This window comes from Neomonachus schauinslandi, chromosome 10 (genome assembly GCF_002201575.2).
Source record: "Neomonachus schauinslandi chromosome 10, ASM220157v2, whole genome shotgun sequence".
In the NCBI taxonomy this organism is placed as follows: domain Eukaryota; kingdom Metazoa; phylum Chordata; class Mammalia; order Carnivora; family Phocidae; genus Neomonachus; species Neomonachus schauinslandi.
In genome coordinates, this window is record NC_058412.1 from 115062188 (window position 1) to 115081799 (window position 19612).

Here is a 19612-nt window from a genome sequence, read left to right on the forward strand (position 1 = left end):
CGGGACCCAGGGCAGGCCGGCCCAGGCGGAGGCAGCAGGCGCTGGCTAAATGCGCTCACCCGCGCGGGCCGGGTGTGAGATCTGCCTCAGGTCCAGCACGCGCGTGGCGACGGCCGCATCGACCAGGGGCGCGTCGTCCCTCAGCTGCAGACGGAGTCCGCGCGTCGGCGGCGGGAAGAGCTCCACGAAACTCAGCTGCTCGTTCCACTGGGGCGCCGCCGCCTCGCCGCGCACGGACGTCTCGTCCTGAGGGCCGCGGCGAAGGCCGGCGGAGAGGGGTCAGCGCGGGACCAGCGCCCGACGGGAGGGACTTACCTGCTGCCCCAGGAAAGACACGCGCACGTAGGGGTCCATGAGGACGCGCTGGTCCTGCAGGGCGTGGGCCGGACTCCGCAGCAGCCCCGGGCGCAGCGCCCGCAGCCCCTCTGCGCGGTCCACGCGCACGCGCAGCCGCGCCCACGGCCTCTGGGCCGGCACCCGGCGCGGCAGGAGCAGGTTCTACCCGGGCAGGACGCTGAGGCCGGGGGGTGCCGCCGTCTCGGCCCCTCCCCCTCTCTGCCTCCCGGAGGCCACGCCCAGTCCTCCTTTCCCCCCTCCCCCTCCCCACGCGCCCTCACCCCAGCTCACTTCTCGATGTCCGAACTGTGCCCGGGGCCCGGGGCTGACAGAGGAGGGGGCAGGTCCCCGCGCGCCCTCACGGACAAAGTGACCTTGACGAAGCCTTTGGTCCCGGCACGGGTGTCCTGGGGATCGTGCAGCGGAGCCCATTTCTGGTAGAAGTGGTCATCTGGGGGCGGAGGGGCGAGCCACGGGTCAGGGGAGACCCGCGGGCTGCACGGGGCAATCGTGGGGCTGCGCTGACCCGGGTTCATGTCCGACTCGGTAAGGAGGAGCGGGAGTGCCTGGAGGTCAGCCTGAGGAAGAGGTTTCTGTCTCCGAAGTTAGTATCTAGGGATCAGGGCCCAGAGGGTCAATTTCCCCTGTCGGTGCAGATGAGTCTAAAGGAGGGGAGGGTTCGGTACCTGGCTCGTCGAAGATAATGCCCAAGTCCATCCTGAAGGTGCCTATCTGGGAGGCCATGAAGGGGAGGGTCTGCGAATGGAAAGCCTGGGGGAAGGTGGGGTTAGTTCTGGAACTTCGGCATCCGCCTTTCTCTGGCGGATACCTCTTATTCCTACCCGCTTCACCGTGATCTCCAGCGGCAAGTCTTGGAGGTGAAGCCGGGTCTCATGAAATTCGAACAAGAAGTACTAGGTTGACGTGGGGTAACAAGAGAGGTGAGAGAAAGTATATGTGAAGGGTTTACGCCAGCTGGCCCCTGCCTCTTGCAAAGAGAACGCCCCCCTCCCCGTCCTGGCGCCCCTTGGCACCCTTTCCCTCACGAAGCCCCTCTTAACCTCAGGCACTTGCTCAGTTCCACCTAGGCCACGCCCCCTCCGCAGACAGGGTAAATCCTGGGTCCCACCGGTTCTCTCAGGCCCCACTCTTCCTTAGTCGCACGCACCTCGTTGTAGAAGGGGCAGTTAGTCCCGCGCTGCGTGGCGGTCACTCGGCGCTGCTCCCCAACACGCACTGCCACATAGGGGTTAATGTTGACTCCTACCAGCTTCTGGGCCTCGAGCACTGTGACCCCCACCTGAAGGGGGCAGGAGCAAGAGAAAAGGAAGCCATCCCTGCCAAAGTAGGGGGGAGACCCAAGTGTGTGGAGAGTGGGTGGTATTCCCCAAGGGTTCGGGCCCAGAGGGAGAACGGTGCCTGGAAGTCCCGAGCTCTGGACACCTGGAAAGGATCCCCTCTGGCCAGGGCCGGAGCTCGGCTGCCTGCGGGAAGGACAAGGTCAGCTCTCACTTCACTTCCTCTCCCAGACCTCCTACACACTCTTGCTCAGCACTACCGATAAGACCTCCTCTCCCTCTGAACTTCTGGATTCTGAGTCCTTTCAGTCTGTCTGGCATCCATCTCAACCATATACCCAGAATTTGACTCATTCCTGGAGCCCTGAGACCATTCATTCATTCAACAGAGATTTGTTGAACACCTACTATGTGCCAACCCTATTCTAGGCCCTGGGACGCTGCAGTGAACAAAAGAGACAAAATTCCTTACCCTCATCAAGTTTTCATCCCCTAAGTGGGCTCCAGAAGCCCCAGGTGTGCCAGTGTAACTGTGTGCGTGAATGGGGCAGGGGGTATGTCTAGGAGTAAGTGACCCTTGGCCCCAGGATATCCACTCCTCACCCACACCTTGGGATCATGTGATTCTGAGTGTGGATGAGCACGGGCCTACATGTATAATAAGCGTGTGAGGTTGACACACTGGTGGGTGTGGGAGCAGGTGTGCAGTGGGTACAAGTTACCTCTTGAGGTGGCTGAACACAACACCAGAAAGCTCCACATCAGGCTCATCCTCCAGCTCCAGCTCCAGCTCATTGTCTTCATCATCCTGCTGAGCTAGGCCTCGAGCTAGCCTGTGGCCCAATGCCACTGCCCGCCTCTCCAGCCAGGCCTCCCCGGGCCTGATAGGAAAGGCCTTCAAGGGACATGTCTGGAACCTGTCACACATCTCTGGGCACCCCTTGACTTCCCTGACCCTAGGACTGATTTCTGACCATTAGACTGACCCCTAACCTGGGACCCCTAATTCCAGAATTGACTCCTGATTCTAGGACTGACTTCTCACCCTAGAATTGATTAAATACTGATCACAGACCCTGGGACTGACCCTGTGCCACTGACTCCTAATCCCAAGACTGACTTGGTGATCCGAGATCATCCCCACATACTTATTCCAGCTCCTAGAAGCCCACATTGGGGATGATCAGTTCTGAGCTGGAAGGAGGATAAATGAAAGGAGTGAGGGGCTGTGTGTGACCACAGAGCTGCAGCCTGGGCAGCACAGGTCCGAGGGTCACCACATCCAGCAGATCCAGAGAGGAATTAGGTCCCACTTCTCCCTTCCATGACCTGCCTGGGCTGGGACAATCTGGTCTTGCTTAGATCACAGGAGGTTGGGGAGGGTACCTGTCCCGGATGGATGCTCCAAAATCCTCCTCTGCCCAGGCTCCAGTTGCACCCTCTGGGGGCTGATACTTCAGGTCAAGCTCCACCTGTATCTGAAACCAAACACACAGTGTGCCCCAGCGCCCCTCAAACTGCCTGGGGCTAAAAGAAGTCCAAAGACAATGCCTTTCCCTGGCCTGCATCTGTGATTAGTTTGTGGTTCCTCTCTGGTCATTAATAATATTGACAACTTATTAAGAACTTAGCATGTGCTAGTTACCTCTTGAAGGGGCCAAACACGACTACAGAATTCTCTTGTTGCTCTTGGAAATTCATGACTGTGGGCTTCACTGTTCTGCATGGTCTGGCCCCTGCCAACCTTTCCAGTCCTGTCTCATATGAGGTCTGCTCCTGCCCTGCACCCCAGTTATGCTCTCTCAGAGCACTGGGAGTTAGTTAACTCTTATCATCCTTCCGTTCAAAGTTCAACCACTGCTTCCTCAGGGAACCCTAGCTGACCCCCAAATAGGTTACATCCCTCTGTTATACACTTTCCCGACCCCCTACCAGCTCTTTTGTAACACCCATCAGTGACAATTTTGCATTTATTCGTGTGAATATTTGTTTAATGTTTGCCTCTCTCTTTAGATATAGAATTCTAAGAGGGCAAATCCTTATCTGGCTGTGCTCACCACTCAATCCTCGTTGCCTGGCACAGCTTACAATCAGAGCTCAACAAACAACAGACTGAAAAGTTCAACATTTCCTATGACTCCACATAATGTAAATGAGGAAACAGCTTAGTGAAGCTAAATAACTTGTCCAAGTTCTCAGCTGGGAAATGGTGTATCTGAGATTGGAACCCAGTTCCATTCCTACCAGGTTATATGACCCTCCATGAAACACCAGGAAAATCCAGCCAGGTTCATCTTTCCCTCCCAAAAGAACTTAGTCTGGTCCCAGGCCAGGGAGCAGAACAGAACTTCTCTTCCGCCATTGCCACACCCCTGGTCCTCAGAGCTGAGCCTGGCCCTTAGCCCATGTAGGGGCTAGCCCGTGTAGGGGCCACAGTGAAAGGAGTCCTGGCTGGGTGGCCTTGTTACCACTCCTGTCTGGATCTCAGTTTTCCCCTCTGAAAAATGGAACTCTCTGTCTAGAGGGACTCTCAGGCTTGGGGATGGCAGGCTGAGGACTGGTGGGACTCACCGGGGTCACTCACAGATTCTCATCCACTAGGGCCTCCTGTAGCACCAAATGCCCAGTACTCTGTAGCTGCTGCAGGGAGATCACCAGTGTTCCGAGAGACCTGCGGGTGTGGCAGGGAGCAGAAGAATGACCCAGGGGGATGGCCCCACGCCACGTCCAGCCCTACCTGCATCCTTGGCTCCCCCAGGCCTACTCACCTGGGGCTGAACACATGGCTGCAGTTAACCACCTGCACAGACAGGCACTCCCCAACCAGTGGAGCCCCATAGTGTGGCCAATGGAACAGCTGGGGATAGGAGGAATCTTGTGATACACAACACTGGGCTGACCCTGAACGCCAGTCCAGAGCCTATCCTAACCCTGAAACAGGATCCAACCCTCCAAACTTGGAGCTAATTCTATGACTAATGTCCCAAACCTGGAACCAACTCCCCCTTCCCCAACACAGGGTTGACTCCAAACTAGGGCTGATCTGAGGGTAACTACCAGTCAAGAACTAATCCCCCCCCAGTCTTGATTCTGACTGGGTCTGGCTTCTCAAGCCTGAGACTGACCCCACTTCCTGAGAGTACAGCTCCCAAAACCCAGGAACATGCCCCCCAACTCATAAAGAGGGACTTGGATGGGGCACAGATCAGCTTCTCCACATCCAGGACCCAACCCCACTCACCTCACCAATATCTGCTTCTTGACCACAGTGAATTCTCCTTGTTTTTTGGGTGAAGCCTGCTCAGAATTGAAATAGTCATTTATCAGTCCCTCCCCACAAAAAAAATCACACACACACACACACACACGCGCACACACACACACCGCAGACGCCCAGCCCAGGGTCCAGTCCCCCAGGGTTCACCCTTAAAGAAAGGTAGAAGATGGACAGGGAAAGAGGCAGAGAACTGGGCGGGGGGAGGAAGGAGACAGGCTAGAGAGATGCCTAGGCACTGGACTGAGGGCCTAGGGAATGGAGAAATGGGAGCCCCCCCAGTTCCAAAATCCTTAGAGCACCCTGACAAAGCTGAGCCTCACTTGTCGGTCATGGGTGCCTGGCAGCCCTGTCAGTCGCCACACACATGCAGTCAGAGCCATTGCCCCAGGGCCGCTGGCTCTCCCTCTGCCCGTCTGCCCTCCTGCCCACCTGCCCACTCACCCCATTCACCTCTGATTCAACTGGACTCACCCAGCAGGTTCAGCAATCCCTGCCCTTTAGTCAAACACACAGGCAGGCCTGGAGGTCATGGGTGGAGAGGGAGCTGAAGGACTGAGAGAAGGGGGTAAGGTCCCTGTGGTCAGCTCAGTCCTCCCTGCCTGCACCAGCTTTAGCCTCCATCCTGCATGCATCCTGATGAAGTGGGAGCTGGGATAAGGTGGAGATGGAGTTAAGGAGAGAGACAGAACCCTAGTCTGTCCCCACTAGCCAATGAGGCCTCAAGGGCACTGGTCTCATGATGCTCCTTAATCATCTCTCTGTCCTCAATGCCCCGCTGAGGGTCTGGTATGTGGTAGACCCTCAAAAAACTGACTAAATAAATGGATGGATTAATAAATGAATCCCCTAGCCCCCAGCATTAGTTCGGTAGGCACTCAACACATTTGAATTAATGAGTGGTTGAATGTATGTCCCTTGCTTGCACACAGCAGGTGTTCAGAACACTTCTTAATCAGGAGCCAGAGGCCCTTAACTTGGGGACTCGGGGTCTTACTAGTGGGACCATAGATAAGCTTCAGGGGGTCTGAAAATTCTTGAAATTGTCTATTAAATATTGAACAATTGTGCATTTTTCTGGACATAGAGCTCCTTGCTTAGGTTAGTAACCCTTAAACAGATGTGCAGTACATTTACCGAATGAAGGAATGAATGTATATGGGAGTCTCTACCCATGTGTGATTGTAACTGTGTGTTGAGTGCATATCCTGGCCATCCATTTAATCACTGTTTAACGACACCTGCTATATGCAAGACTTGTGCTATGCCACCATGTAGGGGAAGGGTGCAGCCACAGAGGTGAATCAGACATGTTCTCTGTCTTCCAGTAGCTTCACAGATTCCAACACCAAACAAAGTGTAGGAAGACTGCAATTCCCATCAGACCACGATAGGGTCAGGACTCAGGAACTCAAGAGGAGGGAGGCCAGAGGTGCTTTCCCCGAAGAGACAGTGTTTAAGATGGGCTTTTGAGGGGACACCTGCCTGGCTCAATCGTAGAGCATGTGACTCTTGATCTCAAGGTCATGAGTTCAAGGCCCCCACTGGTCATGGAGGCTAGTTAAAAAAATAAATAGGTAAAATAACATGGGCTTCGAGGACAGGAGTTGAGCAGAGAAGGATATCCGGGGGAAGGAATGCAGGGTGGGTTCCAGAACCTGCGATTTGTCATTTTGGCCTGTGTACAAGGAATGTATCAGGCAGCAGCAGAGATAAGATTAGACCTTCAGAGGAGCTGGGTCTTGCTGTGTGGCCTTGAGCCAGACATAGTCCTTCCTTGTGCTTCAGCTTCTCCAACTCAACAGAGGGGTTGGAAAGCCCTGTTCTACCTTGTTTCCCAGGTGTTAGCTGCTCAAATGAGCTTTGAGGTCTACAGAACACCAGACAATCAGGCATGGGTTGTTCTGTTTTTAAGTAAGGTCCAGGTTAGACCTTAAGGCCCCAGATGTTGGGGGAAGGCTTCACCTCCCCAGTTGACAGATAGGGGCAATGGGATCCAAAGGAAAGCAGAGAGGGGACCAGAATTCTTAGCTTGCAGTGCCTTGGCCTTTCCCTCCCTTCACCCCTGAACTCTGTGGCATCTAATCAAGCAGGGTATTGATGCCACCCCTCTAGAAACTAATGTGGGCATTTCCCCTTCTTTTCTTTTTTAAGATTTTATTTATTTGAGAGGGAGAGAGAGAGCAAGCAAGAGCACAAGAGCAGGGGGAGGGAGAAGGAGACTCCCCGTTGAGCAGGGAGCCCCATGCTGGGCTTGATCCCAGGATGCTGGGATCACCACCAGAGCCAAAGGCAGACGCGCTCAACCAACTGAGCCACCCAGGCGTCCTGGGCACTTCCTCTTCTGGGCAGGAACACAGCCTGGCAAGTTCTCGCTCCCTCTCAACCCCTCTAAGAACTGTCACTTTCTCTTCCTAACATTCCAAAGAAGATGGGATGTGGCAGAAAGTACTGGGCTCGAGGGCAAGATTTTGGAATTCTAATCTCTATCATACACTGTGTGGACCCTAGAAACTTCTTTCCCCTTTCTGGATCTATTTACCTAGCTGTGTAATGTGCATAGAATGCACTGCATTGCTTTTCAAAGTGTGGTCCTTAATCAGGATCACACATATGGTTGTTAAAAATGCACATTCCTGCTCCCACTCAAGAAATGCTGAAGTAGAATCTCAAAATGTACCTGGGAACCCAAATTTCTATTCTGTTGCACAGTAGGAGTGTGGGAACCTCTGGTCTCTTGGCTGTGACCATCTGGGATTCCTCATTCCATTTTTCGCAATGCAAGATGGATGGTCTGAGTGTGGGTATGGTGGTTGATGGGTACTGAATTCTCACACCACGGACCTCTGGTGAATATGGGTTTGGGAGAGGGAAGCACAGATCCCAAGGTCAGAGTTCTCTGGCCTGAGGACTAGGACGAGTGGAGGGGCCCGAAGGGTTTGCCAGGCAAAAGAAAACTAAATGTTTATTTAGAAGTGCCCTGGGTGACTCCCTGCCTCTTCTTCTTCTCCTTCTCCTTCTTCTTTCTTCTTCTCCTTCTTCTTCTTCTTCTTTTTTTTTTTTTAAAGATTTTATTTATTCATTTGACAGAGAGAGAGCGCACACACAAGCAGGGGGAGCAGCAGGCAGAGGGAGAGGGAGAAGGAGGCCCCCCACTAGGTCCTGGAGGATACACTAGTGAACAAGACAAAAATCCCTGCCTTCATAAAGTTTACGTTCTGGTGGGTGTGACAGGCAATGGATATGATATGTATGTAAGTAAAATATACAGCATCTTGGTGATATGAGCTGAGGAGAAAAACTAAGCAGGAAGAGGGATAATCTTTTATGACAAGTGCATAAGATAGGGCGTTCTAGGAAGTGATGTGATGTCATCGCTTGCTTTCACATGGGAAAGAATAAGAGACTGCCATGGCTCCCAGGGACGTCACGACTAGCTCTGTGACGCACCCTCAGGGAGTACCGTAGAGACCCTAGGCTCCTTTATGACGTCAGCAGCCGGGCTCAGCTACAGGGGAGAGGGTTGAATCCGGCCGGGGGGCCCGCCGGCTGCACACAGGGTCCGTGGCGTCCCGGCGGCGCACATCGGCTGAGGGAGAGCCGAGGGCCGCGGCGGCGGCGGCGGCGACTTTGGCGTCCGTGAGAGGGCGTCCCGGGGTCAGGATGCGGCGGAGCCCTCGCCCGGGCTCAGCCACGTCCCCTCACAAGCACACGCCCAACTTCTACAGCGACAACAGCAACAGCTCAGTGAGCGTCACCTCGGGGGACAGCAGCGGGCACCGGTCAGCTGGGCCGGGGCCCGGGGAGCCCGAGGGCAGAAGAGCCCGGGGCTCGAGCTGCGGTGAGCCCGCCTTGAGCGCAGGAGTGCCCGGAGGAACCACATGGGCTGGAAGCTCTCGGCAGAAGCCGGCGCCTCGGAGCCACAATGGGCCGACCGCCTGTGGCGCGGCAACCGTGAGGGGCGGGGCCTCGGGTGCGGGCGGGGTCGAAACCGGGAGAACTGAGGGAGGGGGCGGGGCCCAGGGGCGGGGCCTGGCATGGAATCGGGATTAAATCTATCTGGATACCCCCTAAGGGGCGGGGCCTGTAGGGCGAAGAGGGGAGGCACCAAATACGATTCCCTAAGGGGCGGGACCTCGGGGTGTTGGACGGTCCTGGGAAGGGGCAGGGAAATCCTGTGATTGGACAGCACTGAGGAGGCGCGGCCTCGGTGTTAGCATAAGTAGCTACAGAGAAATAGGGCAGCACCAAGACTTGCCTGGGGGCGGGGGCTCCGTTCCGCAGGGGGACCAACGTCTTGACTTAGCAAGGGACCTGAAAGTGCTGAGAGAGACCTTGGGTGGGGATGCGGTGGGACCAGTGCCCGTGGAGGCTGCCCCGCTTCTGGGCTGGGGAACCTGCGGCGCGGTCTCGGGGGAAGAGTAGACCTGCCTTGCGCAGGGCCCCAATGGCGCCCTTGGGCTCCCGCAGAACCGGCTGGCTCTCGCGTAGTCTCTGAGGAGCAGCTCGACCTTCTCTCAACCCTGGATCTGAGGCAGGAGGTGCCTCCACCGCGCGTGTCCAAGAACTTCTTGAGTACGGGCCAGGCCAGCCTGGAACCCCTCTGACCCTCTGGCTCCCCTCTCTGAACTCCAGTTCTCATTTCTGAGAGACCCTGCTCGTTCTGAGCCCCGATGCCATGTCAGTCTCCAGCCCTTTCCCTGAGCCCGATCCACCTTCTCTGAGCCTGAACTCATTCTCCTTGCCCCCATCTAATTCTCCTAGACCACCCCTCTCTTCCCAAGCCCCTCCTGAACCTCAGACCCCACGCTCTCTGAGCCCTTCTTCATCCCTGCCCTCCCTCTAAGCCTCCTCTCCTCTCCCCAGACCTGCTGTTGCAGGTGCTGAGCGTGTCGCTGTCCCTGGTAGGAGACGTGCTGGTCATTGTGTACAGGTCAGAGGGAGGGAATGGGGCGGGGAGCAGGGCCGGACCCGCGGAGGCTTGAGCATGACTCAATCAGACCTGGCTGAGTCGTGTCCGCGGATGCTGGGTCTAGGGCCCGGCATGGGGCTGCGGTGTGCATTAGGGTCCGGAGCCTCAGTCTCCCTCTGATTCTTCAGGGAGGTCTGTTCCATCCGCTTCCTGCTCACGGCTGTGTCACTGCTGAGCCTCTTTCTGGCAGGTGAGGGGGTGGAGAATCCCCTGGGGCCCCAGCCCTGGCTGTTTTGCAGCCAAACCCGGCACATTTTCTTCTATATCCCTCAGCCCACTCAACAAGTTCAGCTCCTCACAGTCCCCTTCAGAGCCCGCTAGCCCCCTCAGACGCAGCAGCCCCCCTCAAGCCTTTTCTCTCCTCACCGCCCCTTTATGCCAGGGAAACCCTCTCCCTCGGCTTGCCCTTAGACCACTCCTCTTTCTCCAGCACTCTGGTGGGGGCTGCTGTACCTGGTCCCTCCTTTGGAGAATGTGAGTCAGGGCAACTGTATCCCAGGGTGGGTGGTTGGCAGGGTATGACCCTGGAGATTGTGGGGGTCCCCTTGGCTGGTGGGAGGGGTACAGCGCTGGAGGCTCTAATCCTAAGGAAGGGATATAAACAGATCTCTGAAGGGCTGTGCCCAGAGATGGTTGGGAGTCTCTGAGAGGTCCTGGCAGGTCAGGGAAGGGAGGGGGGCAGTCCTCAAAAAGAAGGCCCTTTGAGTCCAGCTGCTCCCAGGCTGATGTGGGAGAAGAGAGTGGGTGGGAGCTGAGCAGCGCTGTATTTTGTCCCTCCCTCCCTCCAATAGGAACCTAAGGAGATGCTGACTCTAAGGTGAAAGAGGGCTACTGGGGTGGGGAATTAGGGGGCTCAAAGGCGCTTCTGTGCGGGGCCTTACGGGAAGTGCCCAGGCAGACAGTGAGCCAACCGCGCGCGCCAACCTCCCGCCCGCAGCGAGTACCACGAGCGCGTGCGCTCCCAGGGGCAGCAACTGCAGCAGCTCCAGGCCGAGCTGGATAAACTACACAAGGAGGTGTCCAGCGTTCGCGCAGCCAACAGCGAGGTGAGGCCTGCAGTCTCCTGTCTGTCCAAAGTGTCGCCCCGTGGCTCCGCACACTGCTCAGTCCAAGGTCCACCTTGGAAGCCCCTTGCGGAGCCCCGTTCCATGGGTCCCGAGCGGTAAACCCCGCCCCAGAGCCCTGACTTGGGATTTCTCCCAGGGCCCACAAAATCCAACCCAGAGAACCGAGTCCCAGAACTCTGCCCCCCAAAAAATCTGCCTGCTAGTTCCATCCCTCCAGGACCCGCCCTCCCTCTTTTCAGAGAGTGGCCAAGATTGTATTCCAGAGGTTGAATGAAGACTTTGTGAGGAAACCCGACTATGCGCTGAGCTCTGTGGGTAAGACCCAGAGACACTGCAAGACTGAGACTCAGAGACACGGAAGGGGGCGGAGACATTGACACAGACCTACGCACATGCCCGGACCAAAGAGACCGACCTCGGAGACCCTGCCCCAGCTGTCTGTCAGGCCTGGGAGCCTCTGAATGATGGCTTCTCCCTGCTCCAGGGGCCTCCATCGACCTAGAAAAGACATCACACGACTATGAGGATGCGAACACTGCCTACTTCTGGAATCGCTTCAGCTTCTGGAATTACGCGAGGCCGCCAACGGTTATCCTGGAGGTGGGCCTGGAACCTGGGTCCCAGAACCAGATCAGGGGCGGGATGCTTGGGAAAGGACCGCACAGCTCCCTGGAGGTGGGACCCGGCGGAACTGAGGGCGTGGCGCTAGGCGGGGCCCTGCCTGGCAGAGGATGGGAGCGGCTGGAGGCGGGGCCTGGTGGTGCTAGGGACTGGGGCACCGAACAGGATCTGGCTGGACACACACCCGGGCTCCGGTTGGAGGACTGGGCGGGGCCGACGAAGAGGTTGAGCTGAGGCGGGGCGGGGGAACCTGAACCAATGCCCAGGCTGGGGAAGGGCCGAGTAGCTCTGTCGGTGGGTTCTGAAGGTCTGTCTGCTCGCCTGCAGCCAGATGTGTTCCCTGGGAATTGCTGGGCTTTTGAGGGCGACCAGGGCCAGGTGGTGATCCGGCTACCGGGTCGTGTGCAACTGAGCGACATCACCCTGCAGCACCCACCACCCAGTGTGGCACACACCGGGGGAGCCAACAGCGCCCCCCGCGACTTCGCAGTCTACGTGAGTGGGGCTGAGGCTAAGGAGGTGGGGGATTTTGCCTAGAAAGTACCAGTCATGAAAATTGGTGTCATTATCTGAGTCTTCGCTTGCTTATCTATAAAACGGAGATACTACCACTCGCCTCTCAGGCCTATAGGTTATAATTACAACCATATCCAAACATTAGGTATGGCTTTATTGAGCGCTTATTCTGTGCTTTGCTTTACATGGATCATCTCCTTGCATCCAGTCAACAACCTAAGAAGTGCTATCATCTCCCCCTTCACTGATGAGGAAAGTAATGCTCAGAAAGGGGATCTTATTTGCCAAAGTCACATAGCTAACAATTGGCCAGACTAAACTGCAACCTGGTTTCTTGGAGCCCTCATCCCACACTACACTACCGTAACACCAAAAGAGAAATGAGAGTGTGCATACAACTACTGCCATAGTAGGTCCTCCATGAAGTTGTTTTCTCCCTCTCCCACCTGTGCCTCACTGTTCCCTCTACTCACTCTTCACCCACCAGGGCCTCCAGCTTGATGATGAGACTGAAGTTTTCTTAGGGAAATTCACCTTCGATGTGGAGAAATCAGAGATTCAGACTTTCCACCTACAGGTGTGTGTCTCTGGGGGCTAGGGTGCTAAAGGAACGGGCCAGCAAAGGAAGACTGGAGAGGAAGGCAGCCCTTGAGACAGCAGTCCTTGGCATGATCCATTTGTCTCCCCAGAATGACCCCCCAACTGCCTTTCCCAAGGTGAAGATCCAGATTCTAAGCAACTGGGGCCACCCCCGTTTCACATGCTTGTATCGGGTCCGAGCCCATGGCATGCGAACTTCAGAGAGGGCAGGAGACAGTGCCACAGGGGAACCCCATTAAACATGCTGATTGTTGAAGTAGAGTGCAGGTCTGTGTTCAAAGAAGCTGGATCCATGCTGAGGTGGGGTGGGGAGGGCTCTGGTTGCCTTTGGTATATAAATATGGTGGGGGGGTCTACTTTCCAATGCACCCTCTTAATTTGGAGAAGTTCAGGTCCATATGATAGCAGCTCATGTTTATGGAGTACTTACCATGTGCAAGAGATGGTGCGCTGGACATTCTACATTATTACATTCTAACTAATCCTCATAACCCCAGAGGGGGAAACCGCCCAGGTCACAAAACACTCAAGGGAACAGTGCCACAGTGGAACCCAAATCTACCTTCTTCCAGAGGCCACCCTCTGTAACTCAGAGCTGCCAGTCAACCTGAAGCCATATTTGTGCACCTCGCTTCCTACCCCTACCCTCTGGGAAAGTCCCCCCAACTCCTGCTAGGTGCAGGTGGAGAAGCTAACTACCCCTTTTCTTGAAGTAAACACTCAAAAACTAAGGAGTCTTGAGAACCTCTAGGAAGCATCAGAGTTAGAGTTGATGCAGGCCTGGTAGCCCCATCTCAGCTGTCTTTACTGCAAGGCCCAGTACAAGTGGTGTAGTGTTCATCAGTCCCTGCCATCAGGGAGCCTGACGGGAGGGAGGATGCTCCAGCAAACAATTTCTTTATTGATCCAAGAATTCTTTACTCTAAGGATCAAAGTAGAATTGGAAGAATAAAAGATGGAGGAGACAGGCATCAAAAGATTAAGGAGTTCTACCTGGGCAGAGAATAGAAAAGGGGGACCAGCTTGAGCAAAGGAACATGCACCATCTTGCCTCTTAGGATCCTTCCCAGTGTGTTCATGCATTGGAAGAATATACATATAGATTATGAACAGCGGTTACATCTCTAGGAAGTGGAATGCATGAGTATGTGTTAGGGTGAAGCACATATCCATTCGTTTAAATTTTCAGGATATTACTTTTGTAATTTACTCTACTGAGGGGTGCCTGGGTGGTTCAGTTGGTTGAACGTCTGCCTTCAGCTCAGGTTATGATCCCAGCATCCTGGGATCTCCCTCCTGCTTCTCCCTCTCCCTCTGCCTGCTGCCCCCCCCCGCTTGTGCTCTCTGTCAAATAAATAAATACAAGATTAAAAAAATAAAATTAAATAAAATTAACTAAATAAATTACTGAGTGCTCTCAAAGCCTAAGTTTAGAAATATGAACTAATACAGCTTTTCTGGAGGACAGTTTCACAAGAGGAACCAAAAGCCTTAAAATTTTTTACATTCTTTAATCATAGTAATTCCATTTCTAAGAATGGAGCCGAAGGATATATCAATGTAATCAAAGATAATACTTTTAAGGATATTCATCACACTGTTGTTTATAAAGAGAAAACTGGAAATAGTATATAAGAAGATAAACCAATTTTTTAAAAAAGGTTTCATTTGAAAGAGAGACAGAGACAGAGACAGAGACAACACGAGCAGAGGGAGGGGTAGAGGAAGAGGGAGAAGCAGTCTCCCCACCGAGCAGGGAGCTTGACATGGGACTCAATCCCAGGACCCCAGGATCATGACCTGAGCTGAAGGCAGACGCTTAACCAACTGAGCCACCCAGGCACCCCATACAAGAAGATAATTTATGCTACAAAAATGTATCCAAAAGAAATGGTAACATTTAAGGGAATGTTTAATATCATGGAAATTAATGATATATGGATAATTTCTTAAAAAGCAAGCTAGATTGGTATACATAATAAACTTCCATATCAAAAGAGTTCTATGGATCAGAAGATACTATAAATGAAAAGGCAATAACTTGGGAGGAAATATTTTCAACATGTATAAGAATAAAGGCTTAAACAACAAAAACACCTATAAATAGGCTATTCAGGAGAAATATAACTCACAAACACATGAAATAGTACCTCGCCTTCAAAATTAAATAAATTCAAGCTAAAAATGAAAGTATTTTTTGCCTGTCATGTTAACAGATAAAGGGACAAAAGACTGTTGTTATGGAAGGCAATTTACAGTATCTATTAAAAGTTTAAATATTCATATTCCTAGCATTTCTACTTCTAGGAACATCCTTCAGAAATATTGTGGTAAATGTACAAGGATATTCATTACAGCACTTTGTAATACTGTAAAATTGGAGGGGACCCAAATCTCAATAAATAAGGGATTGGCTAAATAAGCTATAAGATACTCATACACAGAATAATATATATGCATTAAAAAGAATAAGGTCACCAGTAAGTTCTAATGGGTAAGACACCCAAAATATTATAAAAACAAGGTGCAAAGATTATGTATAATATCCTTAGGAAAAAAAAAATGTCAGACCTAGGAAAGAAAGGAACCCTCACCTGCTCTGTTATACAGTATTTATATTTGAAATAATTTTGTACTAACTAGCATACATTTTAAAGCATCTTAAAATAGTATGTATAGGGGGCGCCTGGGTGGCTCAGTCGTTAAGCTTCTGCCTTCGGCTCGGGTCATGATCCCGGGGTCCTGGGATCGAGCCCCACGTCGGGCTCCCTGCTCCGCGGGAAGCCTGCTTCTCCCTCTCCCACTCCCCTTGCTTGTGTTCCCTCTCTCACTCTGTCTCTCTCTGTCAAATAAATAAAATCTTTAAAAAAAAAAAGTATGTATAATATGATCCCATTTTTATAAAATAAAAAAACATGTATATAGTTTTGCATGATGGACTAAAAAATATGCACCGAATATTTTTTTGGCACATGGGAGTTTGGATATTATTTTTTCCGTATTTTTTCTTTTATATGAAAATACATATTAATTTTCTAGTAAGAAAAAAATTAGCTGTTAAAAAGATTCAGGCTTGTAGCCTATCTTTAGGATCAGAAACACCACTGCTCCCTCCTTGTCTCTGTTCCCAGCTCAGCCCTGTCCTAAGGCAGGGCAGGCTGGGTGTTTGGCTCACATTCAATCCTACAGAAGTGTCTCTAGGCTTCTGGCCTGGAATACCCAGTTTCTTTGCCTAGGGCTATGATGTCAGAGGTATCCTTCACTCAGCAACCTCTAAGGGGGATAAACTGAGACTCAGGGAAAATAAACATGGCTAATAGTAAACTCCCACTCAAAAACACAGAGTGGTGGCAAAGCAGTGGTTTTCACTGATCTTTATTAAATGAAGGATTCCAGGGGCAAGCAAGAGGGATCAAGAGGAACAGCAAGAGCAAATATAAAAGTATAAAATGTAAAGTGCAGCACTGGGCAATGTGTGCAGGATTGAGCCATGCCCACAGGGACCTTGGGTACACAAGGCTGAGGACGAGCCATAGCCCACCCTCTAAGGGAATCTAGGCCTGAGGAGCCTGTGCAGGGCTCTTGGCTGGGGGTGGAAGTGGCTTGAATGGGGCCCAACCTTGGGCCTTGAAGTAGGAGACCAGTTGTGTGGGTATTTCTGCGAGCACAGTCTGTGCCAGTGTCTCCCGAGGGGCCTGCCAGAAGAAAAAGGGCAAGGTCAGTGGTGATCCATAATAGCTTCCCAAAGTTTACATTTCATACCCAAAAAAGGATACAAAGGATATAAACCCCAACACCCAACCCTGCCCCAATGCAAGGGTGAGTATCCCCACTTGAGAGAGGTGGAGGGATAAACTCCCAGCTCTGGTCTGCCCCCAGGCTTGTCCCCACTCACATTCTGGAAGCGGCGGTAGGGCACGAACTGCACTATGTCACGGGCAGCTGCCTCCCCGGAGCGTGCACGCAGGGGCCCATCATCAGCATCCAGCTGCTCCATGGCCTCGAAGTCAGCACCACCCACACCCATGATGATCACTGACATGGGCAGGTAGGAGGCACGCACCACAGCCTCACGTGTAGCCTCCACATCTGTCACAGCGCCGTCAGTCAGCAGCAACAGCACCAAGTATTGCTGGGGATAAGTCCATTCACAAACTGAGGCAGACCTAAACACCCCAGCCACACATTCCCATACTGATAAGAAGTCTCTTGTTACATATCCCTGAAGGGAACCCTTGACCAAGACAGCACACCACCACCACTAAGTCCCATGATCCTCACCGAGGCAGTCCTCTGATGTGCAGCCTGGGTTGCCAACCTGGCCACATGGTTGATGATGGGTGCAAAGTTGGTGGGGCCATAGAGGCGAACTTGGGGCAGGGCCTGGCGGTAAGCATCCACAATGCCCTGGATGCCTAGCAAACGAAGGCAAAAAACACTGTAAAATACCAATCCTGACATCAACCCACCCTGGCCGAGGAGATTTGGGAACCTGGGTGCATTTCATTCAATCACCCCCATAACCCAAGGTACTTAACTTTATCCTACAGATGGGAGAACTAAGAACAAAGAGAAGGGCACTTGCCCTAAATCACAACTTGAGTTAAATCTGATTAAGGGGGTCCCCTGAACAAATCTAAGATAGTTAAGCATCAGATTATAACCCACTTAATAAAATAATGAATTATAATCCATTTAATAAGAATCTCTAGATAATTAATTAATGGGAAAGAGGAAACTCTTAATAAATGTAGGAGGAATTACAAAATCTTTGACAATCACCGACTGCAAAGATCACCAATAGGTGCTAAAACTATAGGGTACTAGTTAATGAGTAACTGGATTTTTTTTTTTTTTTTTTTTTTTTAAGATTTATTTGACACAGAGAGACACAATGAGAGAGGGAACACAAGCAGGGGGAGTGGGAGAGAGAGAAGAAGGCTTCCCGCGGAGCAGGGAGCCAGATGCGGGGCTCAATCCCAGGACCCTGGGATCATGACCTGAGCCGAAGGCAGACGCTTAATGACTGAGCCACCCAGGCGCCCCTGAGTAACTAGATATGGATATAGCCTCATGCTATCTTCCCCAAAGATACTTATTAATTACAAATGCGGACAAACCTGGTAGACTCTACCTTAACCAAGTGATCGAAGTTAACATGACTGGTAATAGGATAAATCAACATCAGGGCCTCCTGACATGGGGTACTGAGAGAACACTTAGCATCGCTTCTGTAATATGCCCACCGAAAGTGCATAATCTGAATCTAATCATAAAGAAGTATCAGGTAAACCCAAACTGCAGGACATTCTACAAATTATCTAGCCTGTAATCTTAAAAAATGTCAATATCATGAAAGACAAGAACAACTCTGGAAGACAAAACAAACAAATGCATTATGTGATCTGAGATTTTCTTTTACTGTAAAAGATAACTGGCAAAATGAATAAATCCTAGATTGGATAATGGTATTGATGTTAATCTCCTGATTTTGAGAACTGTACTGCAGTTACATAAGAGAATGTCTTTGATTTTAGGAAACATACACTGAAATATTTAAGGGATGAAGGGTGCAAAGTTGGTGGAGGGAGGAAGAGGAAGGGAGATGGAGAATCTGAGTGACAGAGAAGAAGGTAAACAATAGCCCCTGTGACCCAGGCCCTGACCCCTGAGCTCCAATGACCTAAATCCCCTATAACTACTATCACAACTTTTCTCTAAGTCTGAACTCAGGTCAAAAACCCAGGTCAGATCAGGTCAAGTTTTCCCCTTTAGTTTGTTGCCCACGTGGGGATCCTGGGGAATCATGAGGTTTGGCCATCTCTAAACAAAAGAGCTTGGGCAAAAAGCACCCTGAAAAGAGCTGCACCAAGGCTTCCACTGATGCCCAGACCGGTACCAGTGAGCTTCCAGGCAAAGATAACAGCTACCATAAGAGAGTGCTTAGTATGTGCCAGGCTTACTGCTTCAAAGTTTATATTAAATATTCAATATCCTACAGTATTTATCGTTTTTATGAAGCCAAAGCACACTGGTCCCAAGTCACATGGTTTTAGAAAGAGGCAAGATAAAGATTTGAGACCTAGATTTGAGTCCAGAGACCTAGCTCTAAAATCCACTCCTCTGGGGGCGCCTGGGTGGCTCAGTCGTTAAGTGTCTGCCTTCGGCTCAGGTCATGATCCCAGGGTCCTGCTCCGTGGGAAGCCTGCTTCTCCCTCTCCCACTCCCCCTGCCTGTGTTCCCTCTCTGGCTGTCTTTCTCTCTGTCAAATAATTAAAACCTTTAAAATAAAATTAAAATAATAAAATAAAATAAAAATAAAATAAAATAAAATAAAAATACAATAAAATAAAATAAAATCCACTCCTCTGGACAACGGAGTCAGGTATCTGCCCCATTACCCCCACACTCCCTTGTCTGCATAGGCTTGGCCTTCTAGGTGTGGACAGATCTGCCTTACGGTGGAGGTTGAAGGAACTTACCTGGGCAGTAGGGGTTACTGGGGTTGAAGTTCAAGGCAAATTCATGGGAGACCTAAGGGCAAGAATGAAAATGAGGTTCTTTCTCCATGACCATCTATGTGCAAAGAAAAAGGACACTATGGTATATTCCAAGCATTGTATAGGAGCTATGTAGTCCTGAACATTTATTATACACATGCCTGTAGGGATGCATCCCTGCATCTCCACATAAAGTTGGGTGCCACACAGCAAGTCGACCACATCCCCCCAAATCAGGACCCTGACACTGAAAATAGGAGTTGGGGAGGCAAAAAGAGTGCTCACCTGCCAATCGGGGGGTACCTGGGCCCCAAATCCAAATGCTGGGAATAGCTTGTCCCTGTGGGAAGACAGTGAGTTGGAGAAGAGACAGGAGGGGACTGTGAGCCCAGAGGCTTAAGCATCTGCAGGGAGGGGGATGGGCAAGA

The 19612-nt window shown here is 51.8% G+C and overlaps 3 protein-coding genes across 7 annotated transcripts in view; 1 reads left to right on the plus strand and 2 right to left on the minus strand.

The window, feature by feature from the left end:
• The window catches only part of LOC110579637 (fer-1-like protein 4), a 30112-nt gene extending 24870 nt beyond the window's left edge, over positions 1 to 5242 (minus strand). The window contains 15 exon segments of the mRNA XM_044919039.1: positions 60 to 246; positions 316 to 498; positions 618 to 787; positions 1023 to 1107; positions 1188 to 1250; positions 1505 to 1636; positions 1756 to 1816; positions 2357 to 2529; positions 2783 to 2828; positions 3021 to 3112; positions 4206 to 4305; positions 4403 to 4491; positions 4876 to 4931; positions 5019 to 5101; positions 5232 to 5242. Coding sequence (XP_044774974.1) covers positions 60 to 246; positions 316 to 498; positions 618 to 787; positions 1023 to 1107; positions 1188 to 1250; positions 1505 to 1636; positions 1756 to 1816; positions 2357 to 2529; positions 2783 to 2828; positions 3021 to 3112; positions 4206 to 4305; positions 4403 to 4491; positions 4876 to 4931; positions 5019 to 5101; positions 5232 to 5242 — 1531 coding nt within the window.
• A 3329-nt stretch (positions 5243 to 8571) lies between these two features.
• SPAG4 (sperm associated antigen 4) lies at positions 8572 to 12923 on the plus strand. Of its 2 annotated transcripts, none has more exons than XM_021689184.1 (12): positions 8572 to 8881; positions 9379 to 9483; positions 9775 to 9841; positions 10009 to 10070; positions 10311 to 10354; positions 10672 to 10697; positions 10818 to 10926; positions 11187 to 11262; positions 11432 to 11547; positions 11896 to 12063; positions 12572 to 12661; positions 12774 to 12923. In XM_021689184.1, exons 1-12 carry the CDS (start codon positions 8572 to 8574, stop codon positions 12921 to 12923), a joined length of 1323 nt encoding a protein of 440 aa, XP_021544859.1. The 2 variants fall into 2 exon arrangements, with proteins under 2 accessions (XP_021544859.1, XP_021544860.1); XM_021689185.1 differs by having other exon boundaries at positions 8790 to 8862.
• Positions 12924 to 16048: 3125 nt separating this feature from the next.
• Positions 16049 to 19612, minus strand: part of CPNE1 (copine 1) — a 35085-nt gene continuing 31521 nt past the window's right edge. For all 4 annotated transcript variants that reach the window (XM_044918936.1, XM_021689000.1, XM_021689001.1 and 1 more), the window contains exons 12-16: positions 19470 to 19524; positions 19167 to 19218; positions 16966 to 17099; positions 16580 to 16816; positions 16049 to 16379 (exon numbers count right to left, since the gene is read on the minus strand). In XM_044918936.1, the coding sequence (XP_044774871.1) occupies positions 16239 to 16379; positions 16580 to 16816; positions 16966 to 17099; positions 19167 to 19218; positions 19470 to 19524 (619 nt within the window). In that variant the 3' untranslated portion in view covers positions 16049 to 16238. The remainder of the gene's footprint in view (positions 16380 to 16579; positions 16817 to 16965; positions 17100 to 19166; positions 19219 to 19469; positions 19525 to 19612) is intronic.

Coding starts and splice junctions, on each gene's coding strand:
- SPAG4 (XM_021689184.1), top strand. CDS start 8,572: ATGCGGCGGAGCCCTCGCCCGGGCTCAGCCACGTCCCCTCACAAGCAC. Junction 10,698..10,817: donor AAGGAGATGCTGACTCTAAG/GTGAAAGAGGGC, acceptor TCCCGCCCGCAG/CGAGTACCACGAGCGCGTGC. Junction 11,263..11,431: donor CTATGCGCTGAGCTCTGTGG/GTAAGACCCAGA, acceptor TCCCTGCTCCAG/GGGCCTCCATCGACCTAGAA.